General features: G+C 36.9%; 1 protein-coding gene across 7 annotated transcripts in view; it reads left to right on the top strand.

The window, feature by feature from the left end:
- The window catches only part of CEP63 (centrosomal protein 63), a 63956-nt gene that overhangs the window by 22186 nt on the left and 20195 nt on the right, over window positions 1-21575 (top strand). For all 7 annotated transcript variants that reach the window (XM_029940235.1, XM_029940237.1, XM_029940234.1 and 4 more), the window contains 3 exons: window positions 497-592; window positions 1795-1917; window positions 6271-6384. In XM_029940235.1, coding sequence (XP_029796095.1) covers window positions 497-592; window positions 1795-1917; window positions 6271-6384 — 333 coding nt within the window. The remainder of the gene's footprint in view (window positions 1-496; window positions 593-1794; window positions 1918-6270; window positions 6385-21575) is intronic.

Genomic DNA, 21575 nt, shown 5'->3' with positions numbered 1-21575 from the left:
GCCATTGAAAAATTGTTAGGATAACGCCCTTACTCTGGTTGGTGGAACTGATTTCTCTGAAGTGGGGTAAATGGTAAAGCAGGTTCAAGGTTCCTAGTGTCTTTCCATCTGACATGACTATTCTGCACTTTGGTTTATAACTTTTTCTTGAGGTCTTATTGACTTTTGTTCAATATTCTTAGTTTCCATGGTTTTTACAACTTTATATCTCTTAAATTTTTCATGAGTTTTTTAAATAAAATATGTTGGGGAGATTAAGTCAAACAGAGCAAGTTTTCATGTAAATCTAGAAATTTTAGAAAGGTTATGTTTTCCATTTTTTGGCACTGTTAATGGATTTTTAAGTAATTAGATGTTTAATTTCCTGAGAAGTAAGGTATTACCATATACAGTTGAGGACTTGTTTTTATGGATAAAGGTCATTTCCTATTTTTATGTTTCAGGGATATTGTTTCAATGTCAATAATGAAAAATTCTACCCCCTTTTGGCTTCTAGGTTGTAATGTTGCGTCAACAAGTAGAAGAACATGAAAAAGTTAAGCAAGAGATGGCCATGGACTATAAGCAGGAGTTAAAGAAACTACATGAAGAAGTGAGATTTTCATTCTATTATTTGTTGTATAAGTCTCTCTTTAACCCTTAGAATATTGTTAATGGGCCAATTTCTACTTCATAAAATGGGAAGTATATATTCTCTGGGAGGTACAGGGTTAGAAATTTATTTCTTTGAATGAAATATGGCCATTTGTAGCAAAGTGGATGGACCTCGAGGGTGTCATGCTAAGCGAAATAAGTCAGGCAGAGAAGGACAGAAACCATATGTTTGCACTCATAGGTCTAACAGGAGAACAGGAGAAACCTAATGGAGGACCAGGGGGAGGGGAAGAGGGAAAGAGAGTTGGGGAGAGAGAGGGACGCAAAACTTGAGAGACTATTGAACACTGAAAACGAACTGAGGGTTGAAGGGGGAGGGGGAGGGGGGAAAAGAGGTGGTGGTGATGGAGGAGGGCACTTGTGGGGAAGAACACTGGGTGTTGTATGGAAACCAATTTGACAATAAACTACTTAAAAAAGAAATTTATTTCTGTGTTTTTAAATTCAGGCATAGAGTCTTGTCTAATTATATGTTTGATACTATCTAAATAGGGATTCTGAAATGTGTTTCTCAGTTGAGTACCTGAAAGAAATAAAGCCATTTTGTAAAAGACTATGAAATATTAATACCAAGAATTTATGTTAAATATTTTAATGTTTAAGTTAAATCGGTTACTAGATTTTAAACAATGGAGAATCCAAAGTTTTCAGAAGCATTTTGGGATCAATAAGAAAAGTAAGAAAACTGTAGCAACTCAATGTTATTCTTCAGATTGGCGGGGGGAAAACCCTGCTTTTATTTTTACTTAATTCCAAAGTATTCCTCTCCTGCTTACTGAATATCAGTGTTCCACAGGAGAATGACTCAAGAACCACAGGTCTAGAGAAAAGAAAAAGAATTTTTATTTGCTGCTTTTATCATGGGTTTGGTTTATGGGGTCCTTAAGTGCAAGGCTATTATAATAAAACTTAAAGTTTTGTTTAAATCTTTTTCCCTTGATTTTTTCTTTGATGCAATATTTTTCTCTTCTAGTGTTTGTTTTTTACATGCAAGTTTGAATCATTTTGTATTTAATTTGCAAATCTAACACTGTTTTCAGTCCTGTTTAGTACTGTTCTTGCTTTCATAATACCAATTTGTTTCACCACGACTGTTTACCAATTCTTAAATTTTAAGTCTAGAAATAACTGTGTCTACAGTTAGGCAGACTGAAGAAAAGCTATGAAAAACTACAGAAAAAGCATATAAGGGACTTCAGAGGAAACACCAAAAATCACAGGGAAGATCGATCTGAAATTGAGAGGTTAACTGGAAAAATAGAGGTATGTTCATAGTGATAATTTCTTCATAGTGGTTGGCAGACTTCCTGTAGGAAGGTGCTCTTTCTAATGGTACTAGTTCTGAACCCAGTTTTCTGCCGTCTCCAGGATGGTGTGGAACTATTTCAGAGGCACATTCTGTGATCACCTATTCTCTTGTGGTTAGTGGGGTTACTTGCTATCGGTAGTTCCCAGTAGGGCACTACCACCCTTTGAGGGCATTTAGAAATGTATGGACACATTGCTTTGGTTGTCCAAATGACTGGGAGTGAAACTGGTGTTTAGGCGACAGGGACTAGGGATTCTAAATATGCCCAGGGCCACTCTACACAGGAAGAGTTACTGTGCCCAAAATGCCAGTATTGAGAAACATTGATCACCAGTTACTAGCAGTCCTCCGTGGGCAGTGTCCTTGTCTTATTTATCCCTGATAGAATGGGAGCTTAGTAAATGTTGAAAGTACATGGCTTTTTGTACAGAGTACAGTGCATATCAGGTTGCTTATCCTCAGTTCCCATTTAGATGTAGTAAGCCATTTACTCCCTTCTTTCTGACTTGGTTTTCGTTAAGGCAGAGTAACTCTGTTTTTATTGTGTATGTTGGTTCCCAGAGGCCCTACGGGAGGTGGCGAGTTAACATTGCCAAGAGTAGATGAAGAAACAGCACAAGGCTGTCACTCTTTCCCCTGGTATCTGCCTCTCCCCTCCTCTGCCCACACCGTTGGTCCTCTAGTGTACCTAAGAATCACCAGGGTCCTCTTTAGGCTGTCATAGATTCTGCTTCAGTAGTATGATGTGGGGACCTAGGAATCTACATTTTATCCAGCTCCCCTGGCTCATTATAATTTGAGAAACATTGTTCAGTATGTCTCTATGATTAGTCTGTCTACTCAGAGCACCTGTCACTCACAAATACCATTATTACTACTTAGAGTTGTAATTTCTATGTTTAATGTTCTTCTACATCATAATATTTTTATACATTTGAAGAGCCTGGACACAGAGGACTATGCAGAGGCTGCTTCCTCTCCAGCCATCTTCATGATACCCTCAGACTCATCTTCCTCTTGTTCCTCATCACCACTTCTTGGCCATTCTCTTTTCTACCTCAAAACCCATCTTTGATTTTCATGTCATCAGCCTGTGTCCCCTACCAATATACATACAACCAAAGCTGTCATCTTCTGATCCCTGGATTACTTCCCTAGCTTAGAGGCTTCAGCTTCCAGAACCCTGTCCCTGTCTCCAGCGTTACACTTACCGTAAATCTTGAGGGTTTCACTATCCACAAGGATGATGCTTACATGACTCTGGTCTTTGAATTACTTGTTCTTTCCTCCACGAACATCTTGATCTCCTCCTTGTCTCATCCACCCGTTCCCCCTGCTGTTCCTTAGGTTGTCATGACTAAACGTGTAACCCTCCTGGAATCACATTTCTCAGCATCTCATTCTTTGACTACCATCCTTCTCTTTTTAGTCACTCCCTCTAGTCCCATGACTCTCAATAATCACTTGATGCCATCCCCAAGTGATTGAACTCTACCACCCTTTCACTGCTGCATGGCTACCTCGTGCCCTCATGTGTCAGTCCTTACCCAGCTTCCATTCCCTGGTTACATTCCTTATATTCCCTCCTGTGTCCCTCTCTTACTTCATCATATTTGCTTGGCAAAAACATAACTAGTTAAATCCAGCTTTTTGCCCAGTCTCTACTTGCTGTGTGTGGCAGAACATGGCTGGAGAAAAACATAATCATGCTGACTGGCCTCATTTTAAATTCATGGTCACTTCCTCAAACAGGTCCTAATGCTACCCATGATCATACTATATTTCCCTTCACTCTGCTATTTTCCATAATAACTATTTCATACTTTTCTCTTTTCTCAAACTTTAGACACTTTTTCCCACATTCTCATGTTTGGGTGATGATCTTTTCATTCCATTGAGAAAATAAGAAGCAATAAGAAGAGATTTTTACAAACTTCTGACACTCTATCTTCCCACCATTTGCATCTGTGTCTAGATAGTCTGCTTTCCTGCTCTCCCAGTCCCTACCCAAGATACGACTCCCGCGATTCTTCTCTCTTCTGCATCCGCCCTTCCTCCTTACTGGATATTTCCGCCACCATCCACATTTCTCCCCTCTTAAACATACTCTTCTGACCTCTCTTTCTCTGTATGCTGCCCATTTTTTTCCTTCATTTTTTTTTTTACCTTTATTTTTGAGAGAGAGAGAGGAGGGAGAGAGAGAGAGACAGAGTGCAAGCAGGGTAGGGGCAGAGAGAGAGGGAGACACAGAATCTGAAGCAGGGTCCAGGCTCAGAGCTGTCAGCACAGAGCCCGATGTGGGGCTTGAACCTGAGCTGAAGTCGGATTCTTAATCAGCTGAGCCACCCAGATGCCCATTTTCCTTCATTGTATACTAAATTACTTTAGGCATCTGTACCTGTCTCCAATTACTCATTGTCCATTTTTCTTGTACCCACTCAGTAAGGCTTTTGCCCCGTCAACTCTGCAGAAGCAATTTATTTACTTGGAGGTCACCAATGACTTTATCTTAAAACAGTTCCTTGATTTAACTTAGAGAACAGCCATACTTTCCTGGGCTTTCCTTGTTAGCGACTCCTCTCAATCTCTTTTGATCCCCAACCTTTTAACATTGGAATACCCTAGGGTGGTGTCAGTGGACCTCTTCATTTTTCTATCTATGCTCACTCCCTTGGTGATATCCAGTTTTGTAGTTTTTAGCATTGTATATATGTTGACAATTCCCACATTTATATATCCAGTCTTGACCTGTCCTTTTTGCTACAGAATAATTTTCCCAACTGCCTGTTTCAGCTGTTTCACATCTCCACCTTGATATCTAAAGCTGTGTCATGCTTCACATGTCCAAAATAAACGTGCTGGTTTTTTCTTCCCCAGCTACTAACACCATTCCTGTTTCAGTTAATGGCAACTCCGTTCCTCAACTTTTCAACCCTAAAACCTTGGAGTCACCCCCGACTTCTGTTTTCTCCACCCTGCAGCCAGAATGATTCTGTTGTAATGTAAGTCAAATCATGTCCTCTCCTTTACAAAAACCTCCTGGTAGCTTCTCTCAAAAGCTGAAGTGATCCTGATGACCTACACAGTCTTGCCCCTTGTTAAATGACCTTTCTCTACCTACTTTTCCTTTTACTCATTCAAGCCACACCTCCTTGCTTGCCCTTAAACATACCAGGACACTTCCACCACGTCAGGCCTTTGTGCCTGCCTTTCCTTCTTCCCAGAATAGTATGACTTCATCCCTGTCTCCCTAGGAGTTTACTTAAATGGTACTCAGTCTGGCCATCCTTTTTTTAAATTGCAACTCCCAGCTCTGAGCACTGTGTGCTCCATCTTCTCCAAAACAGGTATTATCATGTAATGTATTATACAGTGAATGTGTTGTCTATTGCCAGTCGAGTGGGGCTAGGATTTTGTTTGTTTTGGTTAACTGTTGTATCCCCAATCCCTAGAACATCTCCTGGCATATACAGGAGAATGAATGAATGAATGAATGAATGATGATCAGAAAGCTCATTTACAGTCATTACCCCAAGTTAGTATGAGGCTTTTGGAGTTGAGGGTCCTAGAGAACAGTGATAGAAACCCCTTTGATGTTTATAAATCATAATTTCATATTTTCATAAATCATATTTTCATAAATACTGGGCTCATCTTGCTCATGCAACTTGGATGACCCATCATTAATTTTGACCATTCGGCTTTGGTTACAAATATCTGTTAAAATTTAGTACAAATCTCCCATTGTTACTCAAGTCCTTGCAGTTCTGTTGAGATGGTTAAAAATTGGATACCGAAAGGTATTCCGCTTAGCATCTATTTGGTTCCTGAATTTCAGATACTGAGAAGAATTGGTCTACTGAGAGATTTAACTGAAAATTTATTTGATCTGTTCAATTTCTGGGTTTGGATATCAAGAATCGGTAGCAGGATCTCCTCAGAATCATAATTTGAAATTTTAGTTTTCTTAAGATAAGTTTTCTGAAGAAAATCACAAACAATGATAACAACCTTTAGGTGGCAGCAAATCTGTGAAAACCATCATGAACCTAGTATTTAGCATCTGTGCTTCATACTCTTTACCATTAGGGTGTTAAATTTAGAGAGACAGATCTCCAGAGGCACAGTATGTCATGAGTTTAGTGCTGCTCACCACTCTGTCAGCTAAGTGAATAATGGAGCTCCTGCTGGGGAGAAAGGTGCGTGTATACTGAGGGAGGAGGGGGAAAATTAAAGTAAAAGTGAATCTGGGAAGCATAACAGTAAGGGAAGCACTTAGAAGTTAAGTATCTTAATTGCCTCTTCAGGAATTTCGGCAGAAATCACTGGACTGGGAGAAGCAACGCCTGATTTATCAGCAACAGGTATCTTCTCTGGAGGCACAGAGGAAGGCTTTGGCTGAACAGTCAGAGATAATTCAGGTAGGTTTAAACCATTTTAAAAAAAGGAGAGGTGAAGAAGTCTGGATGACATGGGCCCTAGCTGAACACCAGTGCACGGTGTCCTCTCGTAGCTGCTCGTACCACTTGCTACTTTGCCTGCTGGCTCCCTCATGCTCTCTTGCCCTCTCGCTCTGCCGCTGCCTTGCGTTCTCCTGCTCACTCCATGCTCACATTCATGGCACTCTCCTAATTTTGGTCTTCCCTTTTGCCCCTCCTCTGTCCTTCCCCTTCGCCCTCTGTCTACCTTTGTTCTTTCTCTGTCTCTTTTTCCATTTCTTTGGGTCTCTGGTTGGTTTGGTGGTTGGCTGTTTGTGGCTCTTGCCTTGGCTCCACATCTGTGTCCTTCTCCATTTCTGATAGCTGGGGTACCTGGGCTGAGATGCCTCGGCCAGGGAGCTTCAGGTCGGCTACCTCTTTGCATACTGATACTGAGATTCATACTGCAGTGATGTGCATACTAACCAAAAGCAATGGTTTTGTGGCAACAGAAATACTTCTTAGAACTGTAGTAAAATCCTTTTTTTTTTTTTTAATGAACTGGTGGCTTAAGCAGAACTGAAAAATTGCTACCTAATTTGGAGATATTTCTTCTTAGAACATACTCATTTTGTATGCGTTTTCAATTAAAAACCAAGAACATAAAAGGAAATGAACATAGAGGGGAGTAAATATTTGTGGCCCTCTGTTGTGTGCCAGACACGGTCTCCGTGCTTCTTCCAGATGCCGTTACCTGGAACACATGGTTCTGTGTTACCTGTTTCACATGATAATCTCTCAAGGCTGGTGGTTGTCTCAGCCTTACAGAATGAGGAATTACCGGAGAAATTACAAGAGCTGAAGGAAAGCCTGAAAAAATATTTTTTAAAAATCCTACATTATTTTCGACTTGAAGTCTCAGTAATGTTTTGGCTTTTAATCTTTCCCCTGAAATAACAGCTGGCTGATAAAGTCCCACGAATGCTCCGCTGTGAGTGACTCCGCTCGGGTGGCTCGAGGGGCCCCCAGCAACCTCAAGGAGGAAAATTATTTACTAGGCTGCAGCGAGCTATGCAGAGTGGGCCAATAAAATCCTGGATGTCTAGACCAGAGTTTGTTGTGACATGAATGCTAAAGCACTGTGCAAGCATAAATAGCTATAAGGTATTGTTATGTTCTAATTGTAACCTTCAGATTGGGAAAAAAAGATCACGTTCTACTTTTCACTTCTCAATTATTTATCTGTGGAATGTGCTTATTATTGATTGCAAATCCTTTTATTCAAATTACTATTATGATTATTCTGCATAATTAAACTTCATTGTTGGTAAAAGTGAGATTTTTATTTACTATAATTCAGCCAGGCTAGAAGAAGGAGCCTTTAAAAAGCCAGCATTTATTTTCCCTACTAAGGTGTTTGAATTATTCTTCTGATACTTTGCTTAAAACTATTCTGCCTGCTTAATTCAAAAAATGTCACTGGTAATATAGTTCCCTCTCTCCCTTAGCAAACTAAACAGAATTAAATCTTATGTGATTCAGTATGTGGCAGTGCTGTATGAGCATCGTTTAAAAATCAAAAACAAAAATTTTTAAATGAATTTCTGTATAGTTGTTACCCAGCATTAGTTATCATCGTTTTACGGTCTTTTTTTTTAATTGTGGTAGAAAATACATTAAAACTTACCATGTTAATGATTTTAAAGGGTATGGTATAGTAATGTTAACTATAGGCATATTGTCATGTAACAGATCTCTAGAACTTTTCCCATTTGCAAAACTAGATTCTGTACCCATTGAACAATAATAGCTCATTTTGCTAGTCTTATTTCATCCTTCTCCACTTTTTTATCTTTGGCTGGAATATTATAAAGCAAATCACAGAAATTGTCATATTTCCCGACAGATAAGGACTTTAAAAAATTATAACATACTAGTATTATGTTAACAGAATAAATAATCTATTAGTATGCTTTAATGCTTACTCTGTTCAGACTTCCCCACTTGTCTGAAATTATGTCTTTTTACAGTTGGATGTTTATTATTTTTATTTTTAAAATTCTTTATTTATTTTTGAGACAGAGAGAGACCGAGCATGAGAGGGGGAGGGGCAGAGAGACAGGGAGACACAGAATCCAGAAGCAGGCTCCAGACTCTGAGCTGTCAGCACAGAGTCCGACGTGGGGTTCGAACCCAGGAATGTGAGATCATGACCTGAGCCATAGTCAAGCCATAGCCACCCAGGCGCCCCTGCAGTTGGATGTTTAAATTGGAACCCAGTCAAAGTTGACACATTACATTTTGGTGATAATGTGAATCACCATTGAACAATAAAGGGAGAAAATCTGGGAGACTGGATAAATGGATATTATATCCACATTTCCCCAAGTTTTAAAAAACTCTTGATATAGACTTTTTTCTTAGCCATTTTTTAACATATAAAAGTGGAGCTTATAAAACTTTTCAATCTTTGAGTCATTTATTTGTTCAAGCTATTTTTTCTGGTCAGCTATTAAAGTTATATAATACATGTTTATTTTAGAAAAATGAGAAAATGTGGATGAAATGAGAATTAAATAAAATCCCCTGTAATTCTGTCCTTTAGAGGGTTAGTTACCATGATTTACATGTTGGTGTAAATTTCTTCCAACTTTTACTATGCTTGTATGCAGTATACACTACAGTCATGTACCTTACTAGGGAAACACTGTTATGTGTAGGGAATATGTATCCTTGGTTTTTAGATTCCACGTATAAATGAAATCACACAGTATTTGTCTTTATGTTGGACTTATTTCACTTAGCATAATGGCCTCTATGTCCATTTGTGTTGTCACAAGTGGCAAGATTTCATTCATTTTTTATGACAGATTAATATTCCATTATAATAGAATATGAATATGTACACACATACCCCACATCTTCTTTACCTATTTATTAGGTTGTTTCCATATCTTGGCTGTTGTAAGCAGTGCTGCAGTGAACACAAGGGTGCATACATCTCTTTGAGTTGGTATTTTTGTTTTCTTCAGCTAAAGACCCATAAGTGGAATTACTGGATGATATGGTAATTCTACTTTTAATTTTTTGAGGAGCCCTCAGACTTTTTTCTATAGTGGCTGTACCAATTTATATTTCTACCAACATTGTTTAAGGTTTGCCTTTTCTCCACAATCTAACACTTGTTCTCTCTCTTTTTTTTTTTTTGGTCTTTTCAGTTTGAACCACTCTGACAGGTATAATGTGATACCTCATTATAATTTTGATTTGCATTTTCCTGATGATGAGTGATGTTTAGCATCTTTTCAGGTGCCTGTTGGCCGTCTTTATATCCGTGGAAAAATAACTTCATTTTTATTTTTTGTTCCTCTACCTATTTAAAAATCAGGTTTGGTTTTTTGATATTAAGTTGTGTAAGTTCTTTATATATTTTGGATTTTAACCCCTTATCAGATGTATGACTTGCAAGTATCTTCTCCCTCCCATTCAGTAGGTTGCTTTTTTGCTTTGTTTCTGGTTTATTTTATGGTGGAAAAGCTTTTTAGTTTGATGTAATTCCATTTATTTTACCTTTTGTTGCTTTTGCCACAGGAGAGTGGTCCAAAAAAATATTGCTTAGACTGATATTAGAGCTTACTGCCTGTGTTTTTCCTAGAAGTTTTATGGATTCACCTTTTATGTACAAGTCTTTAATCTGATTTGAATTTTTGTGTACAGTGTAAGATACTGGTCCAGTTCTAGTTTTTGCATGTAGCTGTCTATTGTCCCATCTTTTATTGAAGAGACTGTTTTCCCCTTTTGTCTGTTCTTGTCTCCTTTGTCATAGATTAATTGACCATATAAGCATGGGTTTATTTTGGTCTCTGTTCTTTTCCATTGATGTATGTGTCTATTTTCATACCAGCATCTTACTGTGTTAGTTACTATAGCTTTATAGTATAGTTTGAAATTCGGTGGAATGATACCTCCAGCTTTGTTCTTCTTTCTTAAGATTGCTTTGGCTACTTGGGACCTTTTGTAGTTCCATTTAAATAGTAGGATTCTTTGTTATACTTCTGTGAAAAATGCCATTGATATTTTGATTGGGATTACATTGAATTTGTAGATTGCTTTGGGTAGAATAGATATTTTGACTTAATTCTTTTAATTTATGAGCATGGAATACCTTTCTGTTTATGTTGTCTTCAGTGTCTTTCATCAGTGTCTTAGGGTTTTCAGTGTATAGATCTTTCACCTTCTTGATTAAATTTATTCTTAGGTATTTTATTCTTTTTGATGCAATTGTAATTGCAATTATTTTTGTAGTGGCAATTTTCTGATAGCTCATTATTAGTGTACAGAAATACACTAGTATATTAGTATGTTAATTTTGTATCCTGCAACTTTACTGAATTCATTTGTTAGTTCTAACAGTTTTTCTGTAGTCTTTAGGGCTTTCTTTATTTGTATCATGCCATCTGCAAATTGTGACAGTTTTACTTTTCCCTTTCCAATTTTGATGCCCTTTTATTTCTTTTTCTTGCCTAATCACTAGACTGTGCTAGGACTTCCAACACTATGCTGAATAAAAGTGGTGAGAGGGGCATCCTTGCCTTGTTCCTGACCTTAGAGGAAAAGCTTTCAGCTTTTTACTGTGAGTAGGTTAACTGTAGATTTGTCAGTTATGCCCTTTATTATGTTGAGGTATGTTTCCTCTATATCCACTTTGTTAAGAGTTTTTATTATAATGGATATTGAATTGTCAACTTATCTGCAACTATTGAGATGGTCCTGTGATTTTTATCTTTCATTTTGTGGTGTTGTCACATTTATTGGTTTATGGATATTGAACCATCCTTATATTCCCTGATAAATCCCATATGATCATGATATATGATCCTTTTAATGTATTATTGAATCCAGTTTGCTAATAATTCTATCGAGGATTTTTGCATTTGTGTTCATCAGGGATATTGGCTTGTAAATTTCTTTTCTTTTTTTTTTTTTTTTTTTGTGGTGTTTTTGGTTTTGTATTAGGGTAACTAATCCTGGCCCTATAAAATGAGTTTGGAAGCATTCTTTACTCTTCAGTATTTTGGAATAATTTGGGAAGGGTCCATACTGACTGTTAAATGTTTTGTAAAATTCACCTGTAAAGCCATCTAGTTTTGGACTTTCGTATTTTGGGAGTTTTAAAATTACTGATTCAATTTCATTACTTGTAGTCAATCTATCCAGATTTGCTATTTCTTTGTGACTTAGTCTTAGAAGGCTGTGTTTTCTATGGAATTTATCCATTCTAGGTTTTCCAGTTTGTTGGCATGTAATTGTTTGTGGTAGCCTTTTATGATCCTTTGTATTTCCTGTAGTATCATTTATAACTCTTTATTTTGTTCTCTCTCTTTTGTTTTCTTTCTAATGAAACTGGCCAGTAGTTTATCAGTTATGTTTATCTTTTCAGAGAACCAGTTTTTAGTTTCATTTATTTTTTCTGTTTTATTTAAGTCTCTATTTCATATATTTCTTCTGACCTTTATTATTTCTTCCTTCTACTAATTTTAGGCTTTGTTCTTCTTTTCCAGGTTCCTCTGTGTGTAAAGTTACATTGTTCATTTGAGATTTTTCTTCTAGCTTTATGAACTTCCCTATTAAAACTACTTTTGTTACATTTTGTTTCCATTTTCATTTGTTTCAAGATATTTTTTCTTTTGATTTTTTTTGTTGTTGTTTTTGACCCATTAGTGTTTATAGTGTGTTTAATCTCCATATGTTTGTGTGTTTTCCAGTTTTGTTCTTGTAACCAATTTCTATTTTCATATTGTTGGGGTCAGAAAAGATGCTTCATATGATTTCAATCTTAGTAAATTTATTGTGGTTTGTTGTGTGCCTTAACATGTTGTCTGTCCTGAAGAATGTTCCATGAGCACTTGAGAAGAGTGTATTTTGCAGTTTTTGTATGACATGTTCTGTTTATGTTTATTAAATCCATCTGGTCTAATGTGTCCTTTAAAGCCAGTGTTTCCTTACTGGTTTTCTGTCTGGTTTGTCTATTCATTCAGGTGGGTAGGGTGTTACAGTCCCCTACTATTTAATATATTACTGTCAATTTTCTCTTTATGTCATTTAATATTTTTCCTTATTAGGTAGGTGCAGTAAGCAGTTTATAATACAATATTTTATTTAATTTTCAGACTTAAGATTTTCCTTTCTACGTATGACAAATCAACAAATGTATAGTAATAATGATTGCAAAGAAGTCCAGTCTACCATTAAATGTACCATAATTTATGTACCCAATTTCTAATTATACAAACTTAGTTTTTTTTTTTACTTTTTCACTCTTGTAAATAGTGCTTGGTTGAATGTCTTTATATAAAAATCTAGGAATATATGTCCATTTATATTCTAAAGAAATGGCCCTAGAAGTGAAATTGCTACATCTGTGTAGTTATCTTCAAAATTTAATCTATATTGGCAAAGTGCTCTCAAAAGTTATGTTTATTTTTTAAATTTATTTATTTATTTATTTCCTTTTATAGTTTATTGTCAAGTTGGTTTTTATGTAACACCCAGGGCTCATCCTGAAGTGTCCTCATCCATGCCCATCACCGTTCTTCTCCTCTCCCTCTCCCCTATCAGCCCTCAGTTTGTTTTCAGTATTTGAGAGTCTTTCATAGTTTACCTCTCTCAGTCTCCCCAACTATTTTTTATTCTCCTTCCCCTCCCCCATGGTCCTCTGCTAAGTTTCTCCTGTTACACTTATGAGTGACAACATATGGTATCTGTCCTTCTCTGCCTGACTCACTTCACTTAGCATGACACCCTCCAGTTCCATCCACGTTGCTACAAATGGCCATATTTCATTCTTTCTCATTGCCATATAGTACTCCGTTGTATATATATATATACCACATCTTCTTGATCCATTCATCAGTTGATGGACAGACATTTAGGCTCTTTCCATGATTTGGCCATTGTAGAAAGTGCTGCTATGAACATTGGGGTACATGTGCACCTATGCATCAGCACTTTTGTATCCCTTGGGTAAATCCCTAGCAGTGTTATTGCTGGGTCATAGGGGACTTCTACTGTTAATTTTTTGAGGAACCTCTGGAAGTCAAAAGAAAGCCAGAGTAGCCATACTTATATCAGACAAACTGGACTTTAAAATAAAGGAAGTAATAAGAGATAAAGAAGGGCATTATATATAATTACAGGGTCTATCCATCAGGAAGAGCTAACAATTATAAACATCTACACATGGAATTCAGGAGCACCCAAATACATAAAACAGTTCATCACAAACAGAAACAATCCTATTGATAAGAATGTGCTAATTGCAGGCGATTTTAATACTCCACTTACAGCAATGGATAGATCAACTAGACAGAAAATCACTAAGGAAACAATGGACCTGAATGACACATTGGAACAGATGGATTTGACAGATATATTTAGAACTCTACACCCTAAGGCTATGGAATTCACTTTCTTCTCAAGTGCACATGGTACATTCTCCAAGATAGACCACATACTGGGGCATAAAGCAGCCCTTAATAAATATAAAAGAATTGAGATCATACCATGCATACTTTCAGATCACAATGCTATGAAACTTGAAATCAATCACTGGAAAAAGTCTGGAACACCTCCAAAACCATGGGGGTTAAAGACCACCGTACTAAAGAATAACTGGGCCAATCGGGTAATTAGAGAAGAAATTTAAAAATATGTGGAAACAAATGAAAATGTAAATACAGCAATTCAAACTCTTTGGGATGCAGCAAAGCCAGCCCTAAGAAAGTATATTGCAATCCAGGCCTATTTCAAGAAACTAGAAAAACCGCAAAAACAAAATTTAACAGCATACCTAAAGGAACTAGAAGGAGAGTAGCAAGAACACCCCAAGCTCAGCAGAAGAAGAGAAATAATAAAGATCAGGGCAGAAATAAACAATATGGAATAAAAAAGAAAAGCATTTGAACAAATCAATGAAACCAAGAGTTGGTTTTTTGAAATAATCAACAAAATTGATAAACCTCTAGACAGGTTTCTCAAAAAGAAAAGAGAGAGCACCCAAATAGACAAAATCACAAATGAAAATGGATCTATTATAACCAATCCCTCAGAAATACAATCAGTCATCAGGGAATACTATGAAAAATTATATGCCAACAAACTAGACAACCTAGAAGAAATGGACAGATTCCTAAACACACCTGCACTACCAAAATTCAAATGGGAAGAGATAGAAAACCTGAACAGACCCATAACCAGTGAAGAAATCCAATCAGTTATCAAAAATCTCCCAACAAATAAGAGCCCAGGGCCAGACGGCTTCCCTGGGGAATTCTACCAGACATTTAAAGCAGAGTTAATACCCATTCTTCTCAAGCTATTCCAAAAAATAGAAATCGAAGGAAAACTTTCAGACTCATTCTGTGAAGTCAGCATCACTTGGTTCCCAAACCGAACAGAGACCCAGCCAAAAAAGAGAACTACAGACCAATATCCTTGATGATGCAAAAATACTCAACAAGATACTAGGAAATCGAATTCAACAGCATATAAAAAGAATTGCCCACCATGCTCAAGTGGGATTCATTTCTGGGTTACAGGGCTGGTTCAGTATTCACAAAGCAATCCATGTGATACGTCACATTAACAAAAGAAAGGATAAAAACCATATGATCCTGTCGATAGTTGCAGAAAAAGCATTTGACAAAATGCAGCACACTTTCTTAATAAAAACCCTCGAGAGAGTTGGGCTAGAAGGAACTTAAACATCATAAAAGCCATTTATGATAAGCTCAAAAGTTATGTGGATACAGACTTTCACCAGCAATATTTAAAGTTGTCCATTTCCTTACACTTTTCCAGTATTGGACATTATTATTTCTTTTAGTTTCCCCTTCTTTTAGGCTTGTCTTTGCCAATATGTTAGGTGAAAAATATGGTATCTGCTTATTTGTTTTAATTTGCATTTCTTTAATTATGAATTAGGTTGAGCATTTTTTCTTGTACTTGCTAGCATTTCCATTTTTTGTAAATTGTTTATGTCCTTTGCTCATTTTTCTTTTAGTGTGTTTATATTTTACTATTTTGAAATAGCTCTTCATACATTACCTATGTTAGCAGCCCTTTGCTGTTTTGTTACAGTTGTGGATGTTTTCTTATTTGACTTTAATTTTTGCCTAGTAGTTTTTTTGGAAATACAGTTGTTTTATAAACAATAATTTAGAATTGCTTCTATTAATTTTTTCTTTACGGTTTCTGTCTTTGATGTCATATTATAAAGCCAAGATTTCTTCTGCTTTATAATTTCTTTTTTATATATTTGATCTGAAAATTATTTTGTGGTATAGTATTTGATAGGCTAAATTTGCTTTTTTCTAAATGGTTATCCACATAATTTATTGACTATTAGATTTTGAGAACTTGAAAAAATGAGTCTAAAATTCATGGGGAAGAATAAATGAATGGTACTAGGCAACATTATTTAAAAAATAAGGGTGGGGGCGCCTGGGTGGCTCAGTTGGTTAAGCCTCTGACTTCAGCTCAGGTCATGATCCCACATTTGCAGGTTCGAGCCCCGCTTTGGGCTCTGTGCTGACAGCCTAGAGCCTGGAGCCTGCCTCCAGTTCTGTGCTTCCGTCTCTCTCTGTCCCTCTCTGCTCATGCTCTGAATCTCTCTGTCTCAAAAATAAATAAAACATTAAAAAAATTAAAAAAAAAAGAGTAAGGGTGATGTTCTGTCAAATATTAAAATATATTTAAAAAGTACAGTTGCTAGACACCGTGACTTTATTAGATGCAGTATAGAATGATGGTTATATATGCATAGTAAAGGATCCACTTAGTCACCAAAACACAAGCTCATTTCTGTGTAGAAAGCAAGCAGTCACCTGCTGCTTTCTCGCTTGCCCATATACAAGTGTTGAAAGGAGATATTAAGGGAAATCTTAGAGAACATAAGAACATTAAAAAAATTAAAATACTAAGCCAGCACAGAGTATAAAATATTTAGCCAATAAATGGTATGTGAAAAAATAGAGGTTGCATAAAGTATATATGTTTTCCTTTTGAAATATTTAGATGAGCTATATGATATTGTACACATCAATTTAAATCCACTTTTCAATTATATATGTCTGAGTATAAATGTAATATTTTTTAAAGAAAATGTCTTCTTTTCTAATGTTTTTATTTATTTTTGAGAGAGAGAGATATTGTGAGCAGGGGAGGGTCAGAGAGAGAGGGAGACATAGAATCTGAAGCAGGCTCCAGGCTCTGAGCTGTCAGCACAGAGCCCGACACGGGACTTGAACCCATGAACCACGAGATCGTGATCAGAGCCGAAGTCGGACGCTCAACCAACTGAGCCACCCAGGTGCCCTAAATGTAGTATTTTTTAAAGCATCATATTCTTCTAACAATTACAAAGAGAAGATGATCCTAACTCAAATGTTAGTCTGTTGTCTAGGTAGAATTATCGAATTGATTGAATTGGCTCAGACCTACTGTTTTAAAGTTTATGGTGACATAGACACAACAGTGATAAGAAGGCGTTACTGGGACAGTTCTCTTAGTGGGCTCCTCAAGCTGCTACCTGGAGGAAGTGCTGCAAGGCGTGGTCACACTGGCACATTTGGAGTTGACACTGATGGGGAGGTTGGTAAAGATGAATCCCACCACGGCCGTAGCTTCATACTGGGATCCTTTGGACTATAAAAGGCCCTTGTTGTTCGATGTTACACTGTTCTCAGGAATCTTGGCAGTCTGGGAGAGCCGTTCTCTTGAAGCACCAGGATTACAAACCCAAATCCGGCGAAGGATCTGACTGCAACCCCAGTTCCTAGCCATTTCCCTACTCTGCCTTCCCACCATCGGCTTTTATTTCCATCTCCCTGACAGAAATTGTCTTTTTAATTGTTTTCTTTACTTTTAACACCTCTCCTGTGAGTTCTGTTGTTGAAATAATCCCACTCATTCTAATAGAATATTTAGGATGCTACGTGTTAGAGTAATAAGATTCTGGTGTAAAAAATAAATGGCAGTGGTTAGTGCAAATAAAAAAGTTCAAAAATATATCAGCCTTCAGATACCTCTAACACTAGATATTTAAGAGAAATAATCGTTACTCTATAAGTGATTTATGTGATTGTTTCTGACTGTTAGTATTGGAAGAGGTATTTTTGAGATATTCTGGTGTAGATCTGTTCAATGGAAATAAAATAATTACATTTGTAACTTAAAATTTTCTTAAAGTCGCAGTTAAAAAGTGAACAGAAAGAGGTGAAATTCGTATATTTAACTCAGTATACCAAAAATAACAGTGAAGCATTTACATTCTTTGAAATCCAGGGTGTGTTTTACGACTCGTGACAGGTGACTGCCATGTTGGACTGCATGGGCCATGTCTAGTTAGTGACAGTTGAGACTGTCCTGGAATGATGAGGTACTTCTCACTGCTTAAAACCTGTGTTGTGTGTGACTGAAATAGAGAATCAACAAAAGAAGGCTGTGTTCTTGATTCTTTACAACTAAGAAGTTGGTTAGTTTTTAAGTTTCAGATCTAGGCTCACTGGTTAAAGTATAACTTTAGTTAAACTGTGACTTCAGCATTGAGTTTACTCTAAGAACTCAGATTTAAACTAAATAGTACTAAATAGTATTGCAGTGTTAAAAAGACAGTGCTAATGTTTTGCAGTTAATGTATTCTTTCACCGAGTGTCCCTTTGGGCAGAGGTTTTCTAGCTGCGTGCTGTCAAGGCCCAGGGCTGCCATGCAGTTTAAGGTAGTTCAGCAGCCTCAGCAAGTCGGGCCCCCTCCCTTTTCCTCCTCACCCTCATGGCCCAGTCTCTTCAATTGTTTATTCTGCACAAGATTCTGTATAAGAGTTTCCCTTGAGGGGGGAAAAAGTTATATTGTATTTTAAAAGTTTGGAAACTGTTGAATGCTTGGCAGTTATTTTTACGAATCTAAAAATCTTTGATATCCTTTTTTCACGCTATTTTATGAATCCAGTAAAAAATGTTTTTGGTTCTTTATGCTGGAATCTTGATCTATAATTTATACAAACACCATTTGTCTGTCTCTTTGCCTTTCTCCTTTCTGCCTTTCTCTGGCTAATGAGCATTATTTAATGAGCATGTACTTTGTGTGACCACATTATAGGATTTTGGCCCTGTACGGTATACAGTAACCCTTTCGTCGGTAGCATATTGATTTCTCAAAAACATTTCAGCTTAAAAATACTTTTAAATGTTTATTTATTATTGAGAGAGAGAGAGAGAGAGAGCCTGAGCAGGAGAAGGGGCAGAGAGGGCGACACAGAATCCAAAGCAGGCTCCAGTCTCCGAGCTGTCAGTACAGAGCCCAATCTGGGACTTGAACTCACGAACCATGAGATCATGACCTGAGGCTGAAGTTCTACGCTTAACTGACTGAGCGAGCCACCCAGGTGCCCCATCAGCTTAAATTTTTAAAATTAAAATTGGATACCTTTACCTTTTAAAAATACTTAAAATTAAGGAAGTTTTATTTACACAGATGAATTATGTCCATCTTCGGTATGTAGATGAAGTACCTACCTGGATGCAGGATTAACACTTGTGAAAACTGGAAAGTTGAAAACTAAAAACCAGTATAGCTGGGGTACACCGCCTAGGAGTTACCTAAGTCTGCAGATCTGTGAGAGGCACTTTAACTTTATGCTACAGATCTGTGAGAGGCACTAAAGTGGCTTTATCTGTATGTACCTTAGCAGATGAATCATTGAAACTGATTTGAGAGGTTCTATGTTTAGTTAAGTCTTTTAGCTTGAGAAATGTCTAAAAATTGATGACAGAACCAGTCCTTTCTCTCCTCCACGCACCTTTTTTCTCCAGGAACAAAATTCCCCAGTTCCCTCTACCGCAAAATTAAACATTTTGTGGTCAGTTTGAATCATCTGAATATGCATGTTTGTAATGTATCTGAAAATACAGAATAATTGACTACATGCAACGTGTTCTGGGAGGGGAGAGAGGAAAATTTGACTTGGAAACTTAAGAAGTTTAGTGATTTAAAAAATTTTTATTTATGAGCTTCCATAAGAAATAAAATAATGCATTATAGTTTCTATTTCCTATGTTGTAAAGAGGAAATCCTCTTTACATCATATATTCCTATATGATGACTCATATATGCAGTTAAACTTCCGTGCAATAGATAGAATAGTGCAGCTATCTTTGCAGTGGATGGGCAGCATCTCTTCTCCTGAGGAATCCGTTTACTTTCTCAAATTTTTCTTACTCCTTCTTAAGGTATTTATTATACAAATTTTAAGACTTTATTTTTTAAAATGATTCTTTAAAAGAATTTTAATGTTTATTCAATTCTTGGGAGAGAATTGGAGACAGAGTGCAAGTGGGGGAGGGGCAGAGAGAGAGAGGGAGACACAGAATCTGAAGTGGACTCCGGGCTCTGAGCTGCCAGCACAGAGCCTAACATGGCGCTCGAACCTACGGGCTGTGAGATCATGACTGGAGCCGAAGTCAGACGCTTAGCCAACTAAGCCACCGAGGTGCCCCAAGACTTTATTTAAGAGCAGTTTTAGATTTACAACATTAAGAGGGAAGTACAGAGATTTCCTGCATGGCTCCTCCATTATCAACATCACTCACCAGCATGCTACGTTTGTTACTAAGAATGAACTTACATTGACACATCATGGTCACCCAAAGTCCATAGTTTACTTTTGGGTTTATTCTTGATGTTGTATGGCCTATGGGTTTGTACAAATGTGTAATGACATAGACCATCATTGTAATAGCATACAGAGTATTTTTACTGCCATAAAATTCCTCTGTGCTCTGCCTATTCATCTCTCCCCTCCTTCCACATCTCTGTAATCACTGATATTTTTATTGTCTCTATAGTTTTGCCTTTTTAAGAGTGTCATACACTTGGAATCATATAGTATGTAGCCTTTTCAGACTGGCTTCTTTTACTTAGTAATGTGCATTTACAGTTCCTTTATGTCTTTACATGTCTTGCTGGCTGATGTTTTTAGCATTGCATAATAATCTCTTCTTTGGATATACCAAAGTTTATTTATCCACTCTTCTACTGAAGGACATTTTGGTTGCTTCCAAGTTTTCGCAGTTATAAATAAAACTGCTGTGCACATATATGTGCAGGTTTGTGTGAGAACAGTGTTTTCAGCTCCTTTGGGTAGGTGCCAGGAAGTATAATTGTTGGATTGTGTGGTAAGAGTTTACTAAATTTTGTAAGAAAACACTAAGTTGCCTTGCAAAATGTATGTAACATTTTTATTCATAGCAGCAGTGAATGCGAGGTCCTGGTGCTCCACATCCTCATCAGCCTTTGGTGTCATCAGTGTTCCAGATTTTGGTCATTCCAGTGGATGTTTAATTATTGTATTCATATGTATTTCCCTGGTGACATATGATATAGATCATCTCATATGCTTTTTTGCCATCTGTATATCTTTTTTGGTGAGATGGCTTTTCAGGTCTTTGGCCCACTTTTTAATGGGGTTTACTTTGTTATTCTTAGATTTTAAGAATTCTTATTATATTTTCTCCTGGTCTGTGACTTGTCTTCTCATTCTGTTGATATTATCTTTCACAGAGCAGAACTATTCGAATTAATCAAGTGTAACTTGTCAATTATTTCCTTCAGTGCTTATGTCTTTGATGTTGTATCTAAAAAAGTATTCCTATACTCAAAAGTTATCTAGGTTTTCTTTTATCTCCTAGGAGTTTTACAGTTTTGCATTTTACATTTATATCCTTGATCCATTTTGAGTTAATTTTTATGAAGGGTAGAAGGTCATTGTCTAAATTTATTTTTTTTGCTTGTCGACGTCCATCTGTTTCAGCACTGTTTATTAGAGGAATGAAGCACCATTTGTTCCATTGTATCACCTTTGCTCCTTCCTCAAAGTTCAGTTGACTATATTTATAGGGGTCCATTTCTGGACTCTGTATTCTGTTCCATTAAATATTTTGTCTGTTCTTTCACCAGTACTGTACTCTCTTGATAACCATAACTTTATAGTAAATCTTTTTTATTAATAGTTTATTGTCAAATTAGTTTCCATATAACACCCAGTGTTCTTCCCCACAAGTGCCCTCCTCAATCACCACCACCTCTTTCCCCCCCTCCCCCTTCCCCTTCAACCCTCAGTTCATTTTCAGCATTCAATA

The sequence above is a fragment of the Suricata suricatta genome, chromosome 5 (genome assembly GCF_006229205.1).
Source record: "Suricata suricatta isolate VVHF042 chromosome 5, meerkat_22Aug2017_6uvM2_HiC, whole genome shotgun sequence".
Classification (NCBI taxonomy): domain Eukaryota; kingdom Metazoa; phylum Chordata; class Mammalia; order Carnivora; family Herpestidae; genus Suricata; species Suricata suricatta.
The sequence above is the reverse complement of the archived record's forward strand: the minus strand, read 5'-3'. Positions and strand labels throughout refer to the sequence as shown.